This window comes from Salmo salar, chromosome ssa03 (assembly GCF_905237065.1).
Source record: "Salmo salar chromosome ssa03, Ssal_v3.1, whole genome shotgun sequence".
In the NCBI taxonomy this organism is placed as follows: domain Eukaryota; kingdom Metazoa; phylum Chordata; class Actinopteri; order Salmoniformes; family Salmonidae; genus Salmo; species Salmo salar.
In genome coordinates this window covers 23199419-23220551 of record NC_059444.1, presented here as the reverse complement: position 1 = coordinate 23220551, position 21133 = coordinate 23199419, and the positions used below count along the sequence as shown (strand labels likewise).

Here is a 21133-nt window from a genome sequence, read left to right as displayed (position 1 = left end):
CCGATGTGCGCATTGCACAGGAAAACACAAGAATGAGTAAATGTTTGTGGGGATTATACACTTTCCACGTCTTGTGTGTATATAACGTTGCACTTTCCACACCAATCAAATTACAAAAATACAATACAGGTAGTCATCCTTTCATTTATTTTAAGGATTAGTGTTAGCAGGGAAGGAAAAAGGAGTGACCCTTGTATCCATGGAAACAATACGTGTAATTTATTTATCCAGCAAAACTACTTTGCCAATGAACCACAACATACTACGCTATACCAGAACAATGCAGTCAACTGAAGAAAATGCTGTATTTCACTATGCTTTGACTGGAGACATCGAAGGTCTACAAAAACATTTGGAAAACGAGTGCCTTTCTGGCAATGAAGAGCCACCAGAAGATTTGTTCTGGGAAAAGGATGAAATGGGTAGAAATGCACTTTTCATTGCATGTATGCTGGGAAGAAGCACCACCGTGCGGGAACTTTTGAAGCATGGAGCTCATGTTAACGAGTGTACTGCAAGAGGTAGGTGTTCCAAGTTCCAACAATAGAATTGGAACTAGACTACTTGGTACACACACACACACACACACACACACACACACACACACACACACACACACACACACACACACACACACACACACACACACACACACACACACACACACACACACATTTGTTAAACATCAAAGGATCACATCTCTAGTAATAATACACAATATCATGGTCATTTTGATTTTGATTTTCAAATACAGGTTATTCCCCACTGCATTGTGCAGCCCTCTGGGGCCAGCTTGAGACAGTGAAAACTTTGGTGGAACTTGGTGCCGACATGCAGGCAAAGAACTTCCGCAGGGAGAGAGCCATGGAAGTTGCCTCCCGCTATTCTAAAATGGATTGTGCAGAATATCTTACCTGGGCAGGTGAGATAGAATGAAAGTATGAGAGTCAGGCACTTGTATAAGCTTCTGGATGAGGCCAGTGTGTGTGTGTGTGTGTGTGTGTGTGTGTGTGTGTGTGTGTGTGTGTGTGTGTGTGTGTGTGTGTGTGTGTGTGTGTGTGTGTGTGTGTGTGTGTGAGATATATGAGATAAACTTCCTTTCATAGCATGTGCTGCATGTAAAAACATAATTATTAACTCACTCCAGAGGCTAAGCAGGACTTGCAGTCCTACATAACACATGTGAGAGACACCATTGCTGACCCAGAGAAGGTTCAAGGGAAACTCAACAAGGAGGATAAGGTAACACAATTACATCAACTCAATAAACTATTATACTCCCAGTAGACATCTCCATCTTGTCCATTTTACAACTATTTTTTCTCGCTACCTAGATCATATGTACAAACACCTGCTCAGTAAAGTCGGATTGGATCCAGAATGCCAAGAACCCATCTATCCAAGACTTCATTGAGCAGAGGAGGCATCTTGAGGACATTATTATCCCCATTCTGTCCAAGCTCACGACTCAACGTGAGTATGACTATTCAATGATTTTGTGCAGGATCGTAATTGAAGTCTATCTACACAGAACATTATGCATCCTGGATGTGTTATATTGGAAACCTATTCTACCCACTTTGACATTGTGTGGATGTATACTGACTGAATAGCTATGACTTGAGAGTGATGCATTTTTATTTCTATTTGCAGCTGATGTCACAGCTAAAGCAAGCAAAAACTGAAGATAAACAATGTGTCACAATCAAATATGGTCAAAGGGTCCAGAGAAGGTCTAAAACGGTTAAACTGACCAAAGTGGATTGTGTCAACCATTGCATGTACTATCAAAATATTTTAAATAAAAAAAATATCAGAACCACCATAATTGATCATGTGTGCATTATCTTTGCAAGTTAACTGATGACTGGGTTGATGACGGGTTATGATTTTGAGGTGGAATTCTCAACAGACTGAGAAAACTATACTTACCACAGTGGGGAGACATAGTACACAGTTTGGTGTTATGAGAAGTCTTGAGTGAAAAGACATAAACCAATGGTTTATATACATAATTGATATAAGCATGGATAAGACATGCTGAAAATAGTATGTAATCTATTGATGATATAAATTATAAAACTAGCAATAACTTAATTGAGGTATGGTAGTTTAATTCACTCACTTGAAGATAACTTTGCATATTTAAATGGTAATCAAATAAGACAATTAACTAGGTATCAATTCAATGTATCAAATAGAAAATTTGTTGCTGCACCGTTATGTTTTTATTAGTGAAATAATATATTCAATTGCAGCCTACATCAGAACTATATTTGCAATGTTAATACAATTCAAGTGTGTCCCATTGCTGGAGTCTATAGTTCAAAGATTTCTAATAATTTACAAAAAAATCTGTTTATAATATATGCATAGACGCTTCTAAATAATTGTTCTTACTCTTGTTCATGTGGAATCTGACACAGCAGGGCACACCCCTTTGCCTTGAACCCATGCGTAAACGATTGGCTCTGTGATCCTCTGCTCTCTCCTGGATCCCAATAATCTTGCGCTGGCATGCGATAGAAGTGGAAATTTGGGTTTGGATAATAAATGTGACCCCCATGGAAGAGGGAAGAGAAACCTAACCTCGTGAGTACCTGTTCGAGTATTCAAGAATGGGCGAATCATTGACGTCACGGCTGCACAAACTTATTTGGCTACCTACACATTTGCTTGGAATAACAAGGGGATCGTACTAGACGTTCGGGACTTTTTCTGCGCGTGGTCCTGTTGGAGCAGCACTCTACCTCTGATCGCTGGGTAAGGAGGATATGGGAACAAGACCGTCGGCGACAATGTCAACAGTGTAGCTATCAGTAGCTAAAAACGATTGTTACCACTAGACTGCAATACAATGTTGATTGCTAGCCCGCAGTAGTATGAAAGAAAACATGATGGTAGGGCTTTCGTCTAACTAGCTAGAACGCTAGTTTATACCAATTAAATAGCTAGCGCGAGCTAGTAAACGCGAGCAAACTTAGCCCGGTTAAACTGTAATGTTTTGACATAAAGCTAACTCACCAGCAGTTAAATTAAGTAGCTAACGTCATTGCTTTCCTTTGAGGATTAACGTTACGTCGTGGACTTTCCGATTTGGACACAGTTTCTACTTGGAAGTTATTGGAAAGGTGATTCTAGTATGCAGACCGACTTAGTCACAGGCGACGCGGATTCTCTTCATGGTGGACTTTTTTCCTTGGATCCATTGGTGGACCGAATCCTGCGGGATTCTTTATGTCAGCAACAAGGATGGGTGCGCGTATATGGTAAGATGGACAGCCAATTTTCAAAGCTTCTCTAACTGCATTGTGCACTGAGGTGAGAAGTGTTCTTTGCATTTTGACATCTAAAAATCCTATTCCAACGTTGCCATAACACCAGTGTCGTGGTTGGAAAAAATGGCACATGGCTTAAGGGAACAAGCATGTACTTCCCAGTAACCATAGACATAATTTACCCCATATATAATATGACACCATTGGATGACCCTATTGTGCGATTATGTACATTGGCTTTGCTCGATCATGCCAAAATCACGGTAAGTATAATTTGAGTATTTGCCATTGCACTGGTACATATTTGCCACCCAACAGAAGGATATCCAACTTCCTACTTTATTTCATATTTGTTTAAGGTGAGTCATGATGGAGAGGTTGAATTATATATTTTTGTCAAGTGGCTAGAACGCATGAAAGGCTCTTTCAGAATTCCATGTGCATCATATGTCCAAAATATGAAATATGGCAACAACCAAAGATAAATGAAGGTCATTTCTTCTTCTTGACATTCTTTCAATCCATATGAAATCATAGGTCTGAGCAGTAGCCTAATATCCAATACTTTGCATGCTCATTTACAAAGCCCCATCATAGACTACACACAGAACATACAGAAAAAGCTGTTAATTAAACAGTAACACATCTATATTATTCGGGGACAATTCACGCCACTACCACCAGTAGTAGGAGATTTTTAGGCACCTTATTATGTATCTACATGAATAAGTCAGATCCTATTGTTGGGGCTGGATGAGGAGCAGTAGGAATTGACAAGGTGATGGATGTGAGTTTTGACCCTCTGAAAATGACATTCCTCACTAGTGAACATGTAGCTAATAGGATTGCAGCATTACCACCACTATGCAATATGGTTGTGACTTATGATCAGAGGAAGATGAGCGCATAATCTAATTGCTCTCAGCTGGTGTTAATTTACTGGTCTGATTAATTGCAACGCTATTTATTCATTACTTGTCTTTACATCCAGGCATGGTTTGATCTAAGAATTGCTTGTTACATTTGAACTGATGTGCCTTTGTAGCCTACATCCTGTGGTCATGTTTACGTAAACATTTGTCATTTAGCAGACACTCTTATCCAGAGCGACTTTTCATTTTCATTTTTACTGGTACCCCGTGGAAATCAAACCCACAACCCTGGCATTGCAAATGCAATGCCCTACCTACTGAGCCACACAGGACCAATAGGCAGGGACTGTTGTCATGGTAGCTCACTCACTTCGATGAATAGAAAGGGATGCTCAATAATATTGTGGTTAGACAAAACATCCTTTGCTTTCCGCTACTGTATTTTCTTCAATGTTTTTCTAGTTTTTTGATAAGCTTGGATTCCATTCTGTATCGCTTTCTCTTGACGTTTGCATCCATAAATAATTTTTCACAATTAGTCTAGGCCTGCATTGGCTTTGCATTTCCTTGGTCATGCTATAAGCTACCTAGACCTACTTTGGGTAATTGAACTGTAATGACATGTATAGACTGGATTGATTTCTAGGGTTTTTCCTGCTCCTCTCTCAAAAATTATTATCGAAGGGTCGTTCCACCTCAAAAAGCCCAAGAAAGGGGATTTCGGCACCCACCATCTCAGATTGCCCTGATATTGTTTCTGTTGTTAGGAACAGATAAGATTAGCATTCCTGCAACATTATTATTATTATTATTATTATTATTATAATATTTTTTTCATCACCTTTATTTAACCAGGTAGGCTAGTTGAGAACAAGTTCTCATTTACAACTGCGACCTGGCCAAGATAAAGCAAAGCAGTGCGAACACAAACAACAGCACAGAGTTACACATGGAATAAACAAACATACAATCAATAACACAGTAGAAAAAGTCTATATACAGTGTGTGCAAATGAGGTAAGATTTTACTGAAATCTAATTTGATCTGAGAAATTAAGATAATCGGTTGCATTTTAATTGATAGGATTCATATAATATTCAATAAATATAGTACTAAACATTTGATTTGGAACAAACTTCTTTTTCTAGCAATGAGTTAGACATGAGGAATCCAAAGAAATTGTCAAAAGCCCCCCCATGGATCCGCCCCAAGCCAATCCCACCCAACAACGAGTATATAGTATCAGTTCTCTATGTCTGAGAAGTAGTATGGAGCTGCGGCTCGGGAGTATTGTTTCTTCTTCCTACATAATGTATTCCCAGTGAATTTGGTGAATTGTTTTTCTTCCTGTTCAGATAAAGGAGTCATTGAAGTTAGGTTTATGTCCCACCCTACATCCTGAAATAACCAGGTTCTGACCACTAGATGGTGCTGTTCCAGGTTACAAAAGGACATTTTAGTTTCCTTACCCTGTATTCAGTCTATGGACAAGGTTGACAGAAAGAAATCCATGCTTTGGTTTTGTTGTCTGCTGTTTCGAATGCTAACTTTCTAGTATTTGTGGCACAAATCTAGTGCAAGTCAATGGTACCTATATTAGCATTTTCACACTTCATTTCCAAATCACCCTAAAGTATAAAAATTGATTGTGTAACTCAATGATGATTTGGATATGAAGTGTGAAAATGCTGGTCCAAATCGGATGTTAGTGTAACAGTTTAGCTTCCGTCCCTCTCCTCGCCCCTACCTGGGCTCGGACCAGGGACCCTCTGCACACATCGACAACAGCCACCCTCGACGCATCGTTACCCATCACTCCACAAAAGCCACGACCCTTGCAGAGCAAGGGGAACAGCTACTTCAAGGTCTCAGAGCGAGTGACCTCACCGATTGAACCGCTATTAGCGCGCACCCCGCTAACTAGCTAGCCATTTCACATCGGTTACATTAGGTAGTATATTTATTGAATACTATAAATTTAAATGGCCAATTTGAGTGCAATAAACTAGCTTCATTTCTCAGAGATAAAATTATATTTAAACAAAATAATGTTGCGTAAATGATAATCTTATCTTTTTCTAACTACAGAAATTATTTTAGAACAATCTGAGATGGTGGGTGTCATGGCTTACCGTAATGACATGGAACGACCCTGAACCTTTAAAGGACAGGAGTGATACACTGGACAACAGAAGCATAATGATGTTGTTGACGGTGTTAATATGCAAGATGGCTGCCTACTTGAAGATTGACTGGAAGAGAGCTTTTTCTTTATGAAAATGGAATATTTTGACCTCAGCACAGTTATGTTTTCAATGGATGTAGTTGTTCTTGAGGGAATCCTGGGAATGTTCTACCAGGCCTATTTTAAGTTTTATTTGTTAATATCCTGGGAAAGAAACTTGATGTTAAGGGGTCAGTTAACAACATGTTTAGTGATCCATGAATAGGCCTAGATAATGTGTCGTCTGATTATGAGAATTATATGATGTTCAGTGGCTAGGATGAGTTAGTGATAATATCAGATTCCTCAATGACTCAAACAACATTGGGTTGTTGTCTGAGAAATTACAGGTATTTGTCTTAAGCTTTAATCATTTTAATGTGGCTTTAAAAAAGACCGGTTGACGTTTATTGTCATGAGTCTTATTCTGGAGGCAGAACTGAGCGATTTTTCTCCTTAGGCCAGCAGCAAAGTCAAAATTGGCTATATTGTCAAAATTCATGAAAACAAAAATTAGACTGTCTTAATTTAAGGCGTTAGGGTTAGCAGTGTGGTTAAGGTTAGGTTTAAAATCTGAATCTATGACTTTGTGACTGTGCTAGCTAGTGACCCCTGCAGAGCTACCTGCAGAACGAGATTCATGACTAAAAAACGCTAACCTGCTTGAAAAGTGCCATATTTGAAATGGAAAGTCGGGCTGTGATGGTCTTGGAATTTGAGGTGACTGTAATTGGCCAGGACAATGTACATGGCCACCAACAACCTGTGGGGGGAGGATTGGCGCATATCAGACTCAAAAGAAACACATGGCTTTTCTCTGCAACTTCACTATTACCATTAGACTGAAATGATGAGGATATAAGCTATGCATCCTATAGGATGAATCATTAAAGGAGCTTGGCTACGTTTCATTTAGTTAAACCTCATTTAATAAGAGAGGAAATTGGCACCTGTCGTCATCATTCCTCACACATATGTTGACCTTGCAACAAGACACTGTTTTTTTTGTTGTTGTCTGATTAGAGTCCAGACAGGCTAGGCCTATTTTAGGAAACTTTCTGAATGGACATAGAGAATTTATGAACTCATACGTGCACACCCACCTACCTAAAAGGACCAATCAAGCAGATGTATTTTTTTATTTTTTTTTGCCTTTTACGTTTGCCTGTAGCACAGGTTGTCGCCTAGATTAATTTTAGGAGGCCTATAATATGTAGCCTATTATATAGGCTATACGAATGATGCGTTTTAATGTATTCATTCTCTTCTAACTGACACATCTCTCTGCCTTCTTCAATGTTCCCTTCTTGCGCAATTCATGCATCTCCACTGGCCAATCTATTCCCCCTCTCTCTAGCTCTTGAACGAGTAGCCTATAAATACAGTACCAGTCAAAAGTTTGGGCACACCTACTCATTCAAGGGTTTTTCTTTATTTGTACTATTTTTGACATTGTAGAATAATGGTGAATACATCAAAACTATGAAATAGCACATGGAATCATGTAACCAAGAAAGTGTTAAACAAATCAAAATATATTTTATATTTGAGATTCTTCAAATTCAGATTCTTCAGCCACCCTTTGCCTTGATGACAGCGTTGTACACTCTTGGCATTCTCTCAACCGGCTTCATGAGGTAGTCACCTGGAATGCATTTCAATTAACAGGTGTGCCTTGTTAAAAGTTACTTGTGGAATTTCTTTCCTTCTTAATGCGTTTGAGCCAATCAGTTGTGTTGTGACAAGGTAGGGGTAGTATACAGAAGATAGCCCTATTTGGTAAATGACCATGTCCATATTATGGCAAGACCAGCTCAAATAAGCAAAGTGAAATGACAGTCCATCATTACTTTAAGACATGAAGGTCAATCAATGTGGAAAATTTCAAGAACTTTGAAATCGCAAAAACCAGCCAGCGCTATGATGAAACTGGCTCTCATGAGGGCCGCCACAGGAAAAGAAGACCCAGAGTTACCTCTGCTTCAGAGGATAAGTTCATTAGAGTTATCAAACTCAGAAATTGCAGCCCAAATAAATGCTTCACGGAGTTCAAGTAACAGACCCATCTCAACATAAACTGTTCAGAGGAGACTGCGTGAATCAGGCCTTCATGGTCGAATTGCTGCAACGAAACCACTACTAAAGAACACCGATTTTTAGACTTCATTGTGCCAAGAAACACGAGCAAGGGACATTAGACCGGTGGAAATCTGTCCTTTGGTCTGATGAGTCTAAATTTGAGATTTTTGGTTCCAACCGCTGTGTCTTTGTGAGACGCAGAGTAGGTGACTGGATGATCTCTGCATGTGTGGTTCCATTGTGAAGCATGGAGGAGGAGGTGTGATGGTGTGGGGATGCTTTGCTGGTGCTTAGCAATTTTCTTTTTTGAATTCAAGGCACACTTAACTAGCATGGCTACCACTGCATTCTGCAGCGATACACCATCCCATCTGGTTTGCGCTTAGTCCCGCTCCATTTGTTTTTCAACAGGACAATGACCCAACACACCTCCAGGCTGTGTAAGGGCTATTTGACCAATAAGGAGAGTGATGGAGTACTGCATCAAATGACCTGGCCTCCACAATCACCCGACCTCAACCCAATTGAGATGGTTTGGGATGAGTTGGACCGCAGAGTGAAGGAAAAGCAGCCAACAAGTGCTCATCATATGTGGGAATTGCTTCAAGACTGTTGGAAAAGCTTTCCAGGAGAGAATGCCATGTGTATGCGACGCTGTCATCAAGAGGAAGGGTGGCTACTTTGAAGAATCCATGTGTTATTTCTTAGTTTTGATGTCTTCACTATTGTTCTACATAGAAAAACATTGAGAAAAACCTTAAGTAGGTGTCCAAACGTTTGACTTGTACTGTATGTGTGTATGTGTGTGTAGGTAGGTAGGTAGGTAGGTAGGTAGGTAGGTAGGTAGGTAGGTAGTCACTTAGAAATGTCCTTGTTTTTGAAAGAAAAACACTTTTGTTGTCTATTTTAAAAAATAACATCAAATTGATCAGAAACACAGAAGAGACATTGTAAATGACTGTTGTAGCTGGAAATGGCACATTTTTAATGGAATATCTACATAGGCGTACAGAGGCTCATTATCAGCAACCATCACTCCTGTGTTCCAATGGCACGTTGTGTTAGCTAATCCAAGTTTATCATTTTAAAAGGTTAATTGATCATTAGGAAACAATTGCAAAATGGTTAGCACAGCTGAAAACTGTTCTGATTTAAAGAAGCAATTCTTTATACTAGTTGAGTATCTGGAGCATCGGCATTTGTGGGTTCGATTACAGGCTCAACATGGCCAGAAACAAAGGACTTTCTTCTGAAACTCGTCAGTCTGTACTTGTTCTGAGAAATGAAGGCTATTCCATGCGAGAAATTGCCAAGAAACTGAGGATCTCGTACAACGCTGTACTGGGGCGGCAGGTAGCCTTGTGGTTAGAGCATTGGACTAGTAACTGAAAGGTTGCAAGATCGAATCCTCGCGCTGACAAGGTAAAAATCTGTCGTTCTGCCCCTGAACAAGGCAGTTAACCCACTGTTCCTAGGCCTTCATTGAAAATAAGAATTTCTTCTTAATTTACTTGCCTAGTTAAATAAAGGTAACATTTTTTATAAAACTCCCTTCACAGAACAGCGCAAACTGTCTCTAACCAGAATAGAAAGAGGAGTTGGAGGCCCTGGTGCACAACTGAGCAAGAGGACAAGTATATTAGTGTCTAGTTTGAGAAACAGATGCCTCACAAGTCCTCAACTGGCAGCTTCATTAAATAGTACCCGCAAAACACCAGTCTCAACAGTGAAGAGATGACTCTGGGATGCTGGCCTTCTAGGCAGAGTTGCAAAGAAAAAGCCATATCTCAGACTGGCCAATAAAAAGAAAAGATTAAGATGGGCAAAAGACCACACACTGGACAGAGGAAGATTGGAAAAAAGTGTTGTGGACAGACGAATCGAAGTTTGAGGTGTTTGGATCCCAAATAATATTTGTGGGACGCAGAACAAATGAAAAGATCCTGGAGGAGAGCTTGACGCCATCTGTCAAGCATGGTGGAGGCAATGTGATGGTCTGAGGGTGCTTTGGTGGTGGTAAAGTGGGAGAATTGTACAGGGAAAAAGGATCTTGAAGAAGGAAGGCTATTACTCCATTTTGCCATGCCATACCCTGTGGATGGTGCTTAATTGGAGCCAATTTCCTCCTACAACAGGACAATGACCAAAAGCACAGCTCCAAACTATGCAAGAACTATTTGGGGAAGAAGCAGTCAGCTGGTATTCTGTCTGTAGTGGAGTATCCAGCACAGTCACTGGATCGCAACCCTATTGAGCTGTTGTGGGAGCAGCTTGTCCCTATGGTACTTAAGAAGTGTCCATCAAGCCAATCCAACTTGTGGGAGGTGCTTCAGGAAGCATGGGGTGAAATCTCTTCAGATTACTTCAACAAATTGAAAACTAGAATGCCAAAGGTCTGCAAGGCTGTAATTGCTGAAAATGGAAGAATCTTTGATGAAAGCAAAGTTGGAAGGACACAATTATTATTATTTCAATTAAAAATCATTATTTATAACCTTGTCAACGTCTTGACTATATGTCCTATTCATTTTGCTACTCATTTTATGTATGTTTTCATGGAAAACAAGGACATTTCTAAGTAACCCCAAACGTTTGAACTGTAGTGTAGTTTGAAACTTATTTCGAGCTGTTTTAAAAACGATATACTAGGCCTATTCGAGGAGAAAAGCATCGATCAAACCTCTTGCCTGCTGAATGACTATAAAATGGGCTACAAGTTTGAATGGCGAGAGCGACGTAGCCTAGCTCTGGTGTGATGTGATTACATTGGCTAAATTGATACCTTGCTGCACTGATGCATTGCAAACGTAAAAAACAGGCAGAGAGAAATTAATGAATTGATTCACACAGTGTGCACCAGTGGCAGTGTCCCAGATAGATGGGTTTGATTCTTGCATCTGTTAACCAGTTTCGAATAAATTATTGACTGATTGTGACTGGATGATATTTCACAACTGGTGTGAACCTGCGTCATGAACAAGACATGTTCTCTTATTTTATTTCTTCCTAATTATTGGGACAAAAATAATGGACTTGGTGAGAAAGGGCCTTTACTGAAAATGGGCCTTTTACAAGATTAAATCATGACAGGAGCGTTTGATTCTTATTAAAGAGAGAGTCCAGACAGGCTACTTGAGGAAACTTTCTGAATGGACATATAGGCCTATAGAGATAATCAGCGAACTGACACACGCACTCCCCAGTAAAAGGACCCGTCAATCAAAGTCACCAGAGTATGTCAGACATCGGCAAATATTTCTCCTTTCCTTAAGACATATTAAAAAACCTAGGCCTACCTTCAGCTTTCTGAAAGTAGGGTATAAGATAATAGACAAGCAAAGTATAAAGGGGAAACATCTATGTACATTTCATCTTCATACTATCGCAATCATTAAAATAGAAGCAAATACACACAACATCTCCATATCGTTGATTTGGGTATAAATTTAATGAAAGATTCCATATAAAATTATACCATGCCAGGTTGGACAGAATTGGTGCGTTGTCCATTTGACACATTAGTGCATTATAGGCTTCAGAGCCAGAACAACCTTGTCGACTGCCGTTGCATAATTAATGAATAGTCAGACATATCCGCCCTTTTTTAAAAGACAGATTTATTTAATACAGTGAGGGGGGAAAAAGTATTTGATCCCCTGCTTATTTTGTACGTTTGCCCACTGACAAAGAAATGATCAGTCTATAATTTTAATGGTAGGTTTATTTGAACAGTGAGAGACACAATAACAGCAAAACAATCCAGAGAAACGCATGTCAAAAATGTAATCAATTGATTTGCATTTTAATGAGGGAAATAAGTATTTGACCCCCTCTCAATCAGAAAGATTTCTGGCTCCCAGGTGTCTTTTTTATACAGGTAACGAGCTGAGATTAGGAGCACACTCTTAAAGGGAGTGCTCCTAATCTCAGCTTGTTACCTGTTTAAAAGACACCTGTCCACAGAAGCAATCAATCAATCAGATTCCAAACTCTCCACCATGGCCAAGACCAAAGAGCTCTCCAAGGATGTCAGGGACAAGATTGTAGACCTACACAAGGCTGGAATGGGCTACAAGACCATCGTCAAGCAGCTTGGTGAGAAGGTGACAACAGTTGGTGCGATTATTCGCAAATGGAAGAAACGTAAAAGAACTGTCAATCTCCCTCGGCCTGGGGCTCCATGCAAGATCTCACCTCGTGGAGTTGCAATGATCATGAGAATGGTGAGGAATCAGCCCAGAACTACAAGGGAGGATCTTGTCAATGATCTCAAGGCAGCTGGGACCATAGAAGAAAATAATTGGTAACACACTACGCCGTGAATGACTGAAATCCTGCAGCGCCCGCAAGGTCCCCCTGCTCAAGAAAGCACATATACATGCCCGTCGGAAGTTTGCCAATGAACATCGGAATGATTCAGAGGACAACTGGGTGAAAGTGTTGTGGTCAGATGAGACCAAAATGGAGCTCTTTGGCATCAACTCAACTCGCCGTGTTTGGAGGAGGAGGAATGCTGCCTGTGACCCTAAGAACACCATCTCCAACATGGAGGTGGAAACATTATGCTTTGGGGGGGGTTTTTCTGCTAAGGGGACAGGACGACTTCACCGCATCAAAGGGATGATGGACGGGGCCATGTACCGTCAAATCTTGGGTGAGAACCTCCAGCCAGGGCATTGAAAATGGGTCGTGGATGGGTATTCCAGCATAACAATGACCCAAAACACACGGCCAAGGCAACAAAGGAGTGGCTCAAGACGAAGCACATTAAGGTCCTGGAGTGGCCTAGCCAGTCTCCAGACCTTAATCCCATAGAAAATCTGTGGAGGGAGCTGAAGGTTCGAGTTGCCAAATGTCAGCCTCGAAACCTTAATCACTTGGAGAAGATCTGCAAAGAGGAGTGGGACAAAATCCCTCCTGAGATGTGTGCAAACCTAGTGGCAAACTACAAGAAACGTCTGACCTCTGTGATGGCCAATAAGGGTTTTGCCACCAAGTACTAAGTCATGTTTTGCAGAGGGGTCAAATACTTATTTCCCTCATTAAAATGCAAATCAATTTATAACATTTTTGACATGTGTTTTTCTGGATTTTTTTGTTGTTATTCTGTCTCTCACTGTTCAAATAAACCTACCATTAAAATTATAGACTGATCATTTCTTTGTCAGTGGGCAAACGTACAAAATCAGCAGGGGATCAAATACTTTTTTCCCTCACGGTAGCAAGCAATGAAAACGTGCGTTTTATAAAAGAAAGTCCACATATCAAACCATTTTTTTTTTTTTTTTTTACTAAGGTGCCATAGCCAATAGGCTAGCGCTTCTACACCCCCATGCATCTAGCGGATTCGCTGCTCGAGCATCGAACGACAGTTAGAAAAAAGTTTGCAAAACAATTGCTTATAATCCTTTGTAAACACTCGTGCTATTAGTTCAAGTTTATCTACCTGAAAATTAAGTAAATACAAATAAATTTAAAAAATGAATGTAGGCCTATTTAAACGTTTTGACGGTTATTTTCTTGGCGGTCTTCGTCCATAACTGTCTTTTTTTCAATTACCATCACAGCCCTAATTGAATATGTCAACAGTTGAGTACGTAGGTTAGCTTTTAGATTTGTTTTTTTTTGTCTGGAGAACTTGAGTTTTAGACTAGCCTAGCTATAGTGAATAGTCTGATTGTACTGTGGCCCATGGACAGCAGTAGCCCTGTCTCTGACTTCCAGCACTCTTAGGATGTTTGCCACTTCCCTTCTCTCCCCTGCCTGTTTCAAGTGACTTGCCGGAGCTGTGATGTAAGCAGACAACTCTGTGAATGACCTCAGTGGCCAGGATTCCAGAGCAGCAGGCACCAGTGTTCCAACGTCACTGCGTTCCAATGCTGAAATAACTCTATAAAAATGCCGACTGGCTGATCCCAGTGTAACCATAGGCAAAGTAACCTTCATTTTGAGTAAAGTCATTATAAAATAAAAATGTAATAGCCTAGGTGACATTCTCGATTAAGTTGGTTGACGGCTGAAGAACTGTGATTCTGGGGAATAATTGGACTTTTATGCTATTTGACATATTTTTGTTAAATGAGTAGCTACCCCATGTTTAGCCCAGCGTTTCCCAAACTCGCTGCACGTTTTGGTTTTTGCCCGCACACTACACAGCTGAATCAAATTATCAAAACGTAAAGATTTGGGCAAAAACCAAAACGTCCACCCCTTGGGGTCCCAAGGACTGAGTTTGGCCACAGTGGAATGGGCAGAATGGCAAGGTATGGTAGAATGATTTTGCCTTTTAGTTCTTGCATGTGGGCTGAGCTGCCAAATGTAGTTCTATTTAGGGTGAAAGACTGGTTGTCATGGCTGCCTCTCATAGGGCATTCGGGGTCACTGTAGCAGCTGTCTGCAATTTCTTCAATTAGGCTAGTAAACACTCAGAACAAGAACAATTACAATTTCCAGTTACGGGAACAAATGTTGTTTGATTTCAGATTCTAGGCCTATGCGTTTAGGTTGTGTTACTCCATCCAATTGTCCGTCCCTGAATCTCAAACAGCACCATGTGGATTAGGATGAGTTAATAAGGATTTGCGGTGCCCTGCCTAAATCCTTTGAAAAAGTGCATTAACCAGAGAAAGGATATTGCGCATAAGCCTATTAAAGGTTGACTGAAGACAGAGGAAAGAGTTTATCTGTTAGTAACTGATATTGACAGGAATATTCATCCATTCTCATATTCAATTCATCCAAGCCTCATTTGAGGAAGAACATATAGGCTTTGAAGTGAATTACTACAATAACATCTAGCTGTAGTTTAGGATTAAATGCAGATTTATTTTAGAATCCCTGTCTTCTAACAATGCTTTGTTTTGTTTTTTACCTACCCAAACTTTATCGGTTTAAACAATGGTTTAAATCAAAGGAATGAAACTGAATTCGTAAACCAATCCCATTTCTGCCAACTTGTTGTTTGTTGTTTGTCCTCAGTAATTCACATGTTGTCCATAGAGGAGCTATTTGCCCATATGGCCTTCTGTTTTTAGACAGAGTTGTATTCCTATTCATAGAAGACCAGTGGTCGACGAACTCCCTGCGTATGAATGCAGAAAAGGGCAGGTATCTACAGATCCTCCACCCTTTCCTTCGACACCGACTAGTTGGCTGCAAGACAACATTCTGGGATTACAGGCGTTACCTGAAAACACAGGAAGTCCCCATCCTGTTTTTGATCTAATTCCAGATCTTTGAAGGATAGGCTTAAATGTTTTTGTCTTAGTTCTGATATGAAATGAACATAGCCTACAGTAAGTTGGCCTAGACCTGGGCAACATTGCACATTCCCTAGATAAATCCACAATTTTTCTTTGTCCTCCATCGGTGTCAACGCAAGTGAAAACTCAAAGGTTCCGGTTTGTCACACACCACACAGAGTGCTGTCTTCGTCAATGATGGATGTCATGTGGCTATGCGGGTGTAGGTCATTAGGGTTTGACTGAGGTAAAAATGTTATGAAAGATCCCTCTATGTAAAGCTGCAACGTGAGCAGTGTTTAGGGTAGAGTGTACAAGAGAAGCTTTAGTATCCCAGGATGTACCTAATCAAACTACTGCACGGAAGCCTCAATCCTTTGCCCTGATTCATCTCACACTTCCAAAGGTGGTTGAAACAGACAGGAGAGATGGAATGGCTCTCGACCCTTTCATTCAATACAGCCTGTCATATAAAATAATCATCCAGTCAGTTATTACATTTTTTCTTTAACAATGACTGAATAACTGTCTACCTGCTCACACTCCATTCTGTGCATTCAATGCATTTCAATTAAAAACTACTTCCTGGTATCCTAGAACCTAAGCTTTCATATTGCTGCAATATGGATATACAATTGACCTATGATATTGGTATCACCTGCTGGTCAAAAGTAGTGCATTATAAAACTAATAGGGTGGCATGCTGCCATTTGGGACGCAGACCTGAGGTCTGCTAAGGTTGAATCATGAATCATGTTAGTCAATTAGCAGATGCTCTTATTCAGAGCAACTTAGTTAGTGAACTCATCTGAAGATGGCTAGGTGGGACAACCACATATCTCAGTCATACTAAAGTACATTTTTCCTCAATCAAGTAGTTATTAGCAAAGTCACTGCTAGTAGGGCCACCACACAATATGTCACAAAATACATTTCTATCTAGGCCTACATCACCGGTCAAAAGTTAACACCTACTCATTCAAGGGGTTTTCTTTGATTCTACAATCAATCAATGAAATGTATTCATAAAGCCCTTCTTACATCAGCCGATGTCACAAAGTGCTGTACAGAAACCCAGCCTAAAACCCCAAACGGCAAGCAATGCAGATGTAGAAGCACGGCGCCTAGGAAAAACTCCCAAGGAAGAAACCTAGAGAGGAACCAGGCTCTAAGGGGTGGCCAGTCCTCTTCTGGCTGTGCCGGGTGGAGATTATAACAGAACATTGCCAAGATGTTCATTGATGACCAGCAGGGTCAGATAATAATAATCACAGTGGTTGTAGAGGGTGCAACAGGTCAGCACCTCAGGAGTAAATGTCAGTTGGCTTTTCAAAGCCGATCATTAGTGAAGACATCAAAACTATGAAATAACACACATGGAATCATGTAGTAACCAAAAAAAGTGTTAATCAAAATATATTTTATATTTGGGATTCTTCAAATTCTTTCATCAAGGCAAAGGGTGGCTATTTGAAGAATCTCAAATATAAAATATATTTGGATTTAACACTTTTTTTTGGTTACTACATGATTCCATATGTTTTATTTCATAGTTTTGATGTCTTCACTTCTATTCTACAATGTAGAAAATAGTACAAATAAAGAAAAACCCTTGAATGAGTAGGTGTTCTAAAAATGTTGACCACTTGTGTGCATCACACATGGCTGTGCCTGAAAATCAGGCCAGTCTCAAGCTCATCTAGATGGCTTCGTCCAGCTGACCGAAAGCCTCCCATGAATGAGAAAGATGGTCAGTCTTCAACTATCCTACTTAGAGGTCGACCGATAATGATTTTCCCGATACCGATTATTGGAGGGCCGAAAAAAGCCGATACCGATTAATCGGCCGACTCGTTTTTATTTATTTATTTTTTGTAGTAATGACAATTACAACAATACTGAATGAACACTTTTATTTGAACTTAAAATCAATTTAGCCTCAAATAAATAATGAAACATCTTCAATTTGGTTTAAATAATGCAAAAACAAAGTGTTGGAGAAGAAAGTAAAAGTGCAATATGTGCCATGTAAAAAAGCTGACATTTAAGTTCCTTGCTCAGAACATGAGAACATATGAAAGCTGATGGTTCCTTTTAACATGAGTTTTCAATATTCCCAGGTAAGAAGTTTTAGGTTGTAGTTATTATAGGAATTATAGGACTATTTCTCTCTATGCCATTTGTATTTCATATACCTTTGACTATTGGATGTTCTTATAGGCACTTTAGTATTGCTAGTGTAACAGTATAGCTTCCGTCCCTCTCCCTGAGCCTACCTGGGCTCGAACCAAGAACACATCGAAAACAGCCACCCTCGAATCATCGTTATCCATTGCTCCATAAATGCAGCGGACCTTGCAGAGCAAGGGAAACAACTACTTCAAGGTCTCAGAGTGAGTGCAGTCACTGATTGAAACGCTATTAGCGCGCACCCCGCTAACTAGTTAGCCATTTCACATCGGTTACACCAGCCTAATCTCGGGAGTTGATAGGCTTGGAGTCATAAACAGCTCATTTGCTTGAAGCACAACGAAGAGCTGCTGGCAAGCGCAGGAAAGTGCCGTTTTGAATGAATGCTTACGAGCCTGCTGCTGCCTACCACCGCTCAGTCAGACTGCTATTTCAAATATCAAATCATAGACTTAATTATAACATAATAACACACAGAAATACGAGCCTTAGGTCATTAATATGGTCAAATCCGGAAACAATCATTTCGAAAACAAAACATTTATTCTTTCAGTGAAATACGGAACCCGTTCCGTATTTTATCTAACGGGTGGCATCCCTAAGTCTAAATATTGCTGTTACACTGTACAACCTTCAATGTTATGTCATAATTATGTACAATTCTGGTAAATTAATTACGGTCTTTGTTAAGAATAAATGGTCTTGCACGGAACGCAAGAGAAGTGACACAATTTCCCTAGTTAAAAGAAATTAATGTTAGCAGGCAATATTAACTAAATATGCAGGTTTAAAAAATCTATAGTTGTGTATTGATTTTAAAGAAAGGCATTGATGTTTATGGTTAGGTACACATTGGTGCAACGACAGTGCTTTTTTTCACGAATGCGCTTGTTAAATCATCACCCGTTTGGAGAAGTAGGCTGTGATTCAATGAGAAATTAACAGGCACTGCGTCGATTATATGCAACGCAGAACACGATAGATAAACTAGTAATATCATCAACCATGTGTAGTTAACTAGTGATTATGTTAAGGTTGATTTTGTTTTTTATAAGAAGTTTAATGCTAGCTAGCAACTTACCTTGGCTTCTTGCTGCACTCGCGTAACAGGTAGTCAGCCTGCCACGCAGGCTCCTCGTGGAGTGCAATGTAAGGCATGTGGTTAGAGCGTTGGACTAGTAACCGGAAGGTTGCCAGATCGAATCCCCGAGCTGACAAGGTAAAAATCTGTCGTTCTGCCCCTGAACAAGGCAGTTAACCCACCGTTCCTGAAAATAAGAATGTATTCTTAACTGACTTGCCTAGTTAAATAAAGGTAAAAAAAAAAAATTGTCCACAATCGGTGTCCAAAAATGCCGATTACTGATTATGAAAACTTGAAATTGGCCCTAATTAATCGACCATTGCGATTTTAATCGGTCGACCTCTAATCCAACTACTGATGAAAGAAGCTCATAGCTAAGCATACATCCACATCTTTCTTTTCCACTACTTTGTGCATGTTTTGTTGAAAAAATTACAAGCCCATGCGCTGCTAAATATTATGACATGATATAATCCGCCTGGAAACATTTCCTCTTTGTGAGTTATTTACGCTGACTGTTCACTCTAAGCATAAAATTACTGATAATGTTTTTTCAATTGCACATCACCCCTCGGTGCTCTGCAAGACGAAGCAGGCTTGCCAAGACCGAGTGAGGCAGAAATAAATGGCTGTTGAAAATCCTGCTTAAGGGTCAGGAGTGCAGGGAAGGGTGGCTCAATTCAGTTTGTTCAGTAGCAGCAGGCAACTTGGCAACTGAAGCGCTTAAGGATATTTGGCAGTGTATTAGAGCACCATCTGATCGTATGGTAGGAGCCTGTTCAACAGGGCCAGGTGATAACCTCTACGGCTGTCTGCAGCTTTTCTGATTCATATATTGAATTGGGCCTGTGGGAGTCTGCCTTGTCTCTTTCAGCTTATTCACACATGAAACACCATACAGGGATGTATAGGCCTAGTGTCTACATGGAGGATTGGATCTGTCATCTTGTGACCTAATCTGTTTAGGGCCACAAGATCCCTATCATGAACATTTTTATTCAGTACCCTGTCCTTGTCATGTCACCATCCCATTTGAAATACAAATTTGTCTGAACCTCTTATTTCTTTGTCCCCTCCTCCTGCCGCTCATTACAAATTGATGAATATAAAATTGTATTTGATAAGATAATATAGTTCTAACATTTTATTGGTAGAGCGCTAATAGGCTAGATATGAATCTCACAGCATGGTTGTGCTTCATTGTGAGGATAGAAACCCTTCTCTCTAGGAGAGAGGAGACATGGTTCATTGGTCATCTTCAACAAAGGAGAGAAATGCTCCCTGAACTGGAAGATCAGTCCTCTCACCATTGCCAAGCCAAGGTCAATGCTGCATAAGTTGTGCTATCTAGAAACAAGAGGCAAACACAGCTGAATAGCACCATAATGGGTTTGAAATGGGTTTTTTTGCGCGTGCAAAAGAGTGATGGGGAGATTAGGGGGCTCGATTCAGTCCGTATCGCAGAAGTTCAGCGCTACAGCGTGATTCTAAATTTAAAGGCAATTATCCAGCGTTCCCGGGAAACGCTGCATATGTCAGCTCAATCTGAATTGACCTTTTACATTTCAATCGCGCTATAGCGCTGAACTTCCGCGATAGGGATTGAATCGAGTCCTAAGCCTACGTCTAGCATTGTATGACCAACCACCCTACAGTTGCTCGGCATAGCGGAGGAGGAAATGGAAAGTTCCCTGTTTTCATCTGTCCCACCCCAGCTTGCTGCATGTGGCAGCCATGCTGTCATGAGGGGGTTGGGATGGGGGACAGAGGCAGGATATCCCCTCTGAAACAAAACAAGAAACTAACCTGTGCTGTTCAAAAATAAATGTTTGTCTATTTCAGGCTTTTGTCCCCCTGGTGAGTGGAAAAACCCGTGGGTTAGGAACTAAGGCTGCTCATGTGTTAAGAGGAGGACTTTTGTGTACCGATTGAGTTGGTTTTCTCAGACCACCTTTTTTGTTTTGTTGTCCCTTTGGTGTAGGCTAGCTGTTGAATTCCAATGGTGGGATAATCATTATACACAACTATTTAGGGTTATTATAACAGCATCAAGCCATTTTTCCTCTCATGAAGGGAAATAATTGAACGACTCTTGGCTGGTTGGGGTGTCAAATACCATAACCCTGGAACATTGAACACTGCCAGACACAGTTCCCAAGTCGTTA

At 40.3% G+C, this 21133-nt stretch overlaps 2 protein-coding genes across 3 annotated transcripts in view; both read left to right on the top strand.

Annotated features, from left to right (window-relative positions):
• The first annotated feature begins 22 nt into the window (after positions 1-22).
• Positions 23-1825, top strand: ankrd45 (ankyrin repeat domain 45). Its single transcript, XM_014190647.2, has 5 exons — positions 23-521; positions 755-922; positions 1148-1242; positions 1335-1473; positions 1654-1825. Exons 1-5 carry the CDS (start codon positions 200-202, stop codon positions 1683-1685), a joined length of 756 nt encoding a protein of 251 aa, XP_014046122.2. The 5' UTR covers positions 23-199; the 3' UTR covers positions 1686-1825.
• Positions 1826-2480: 655 nt separating this feature from the next.
• LOC106599426 (ras GTPase-activating protein nGAP) overlaps positions 2481-21133 on the top strand; it is a 111368-nt gene continuing 92715 nt past the window's right edge. Inside the window, exon 1 of one of the 2 annotated variants that reach the window (XM_014190657.2) lies at positions 2481-3269. In XM_014190657.2, the coding sequence (XP_014046132.1) occupies positions 3143-3269 (127 nt within the window). In that variant the 5' untranslated portion in view covers positions 2481-3142. The remainder of the gene's footprint in view (positions 3270-21133) is intronic. The other variant, XM_014190659.2, reaches the window with a different exon arrangement.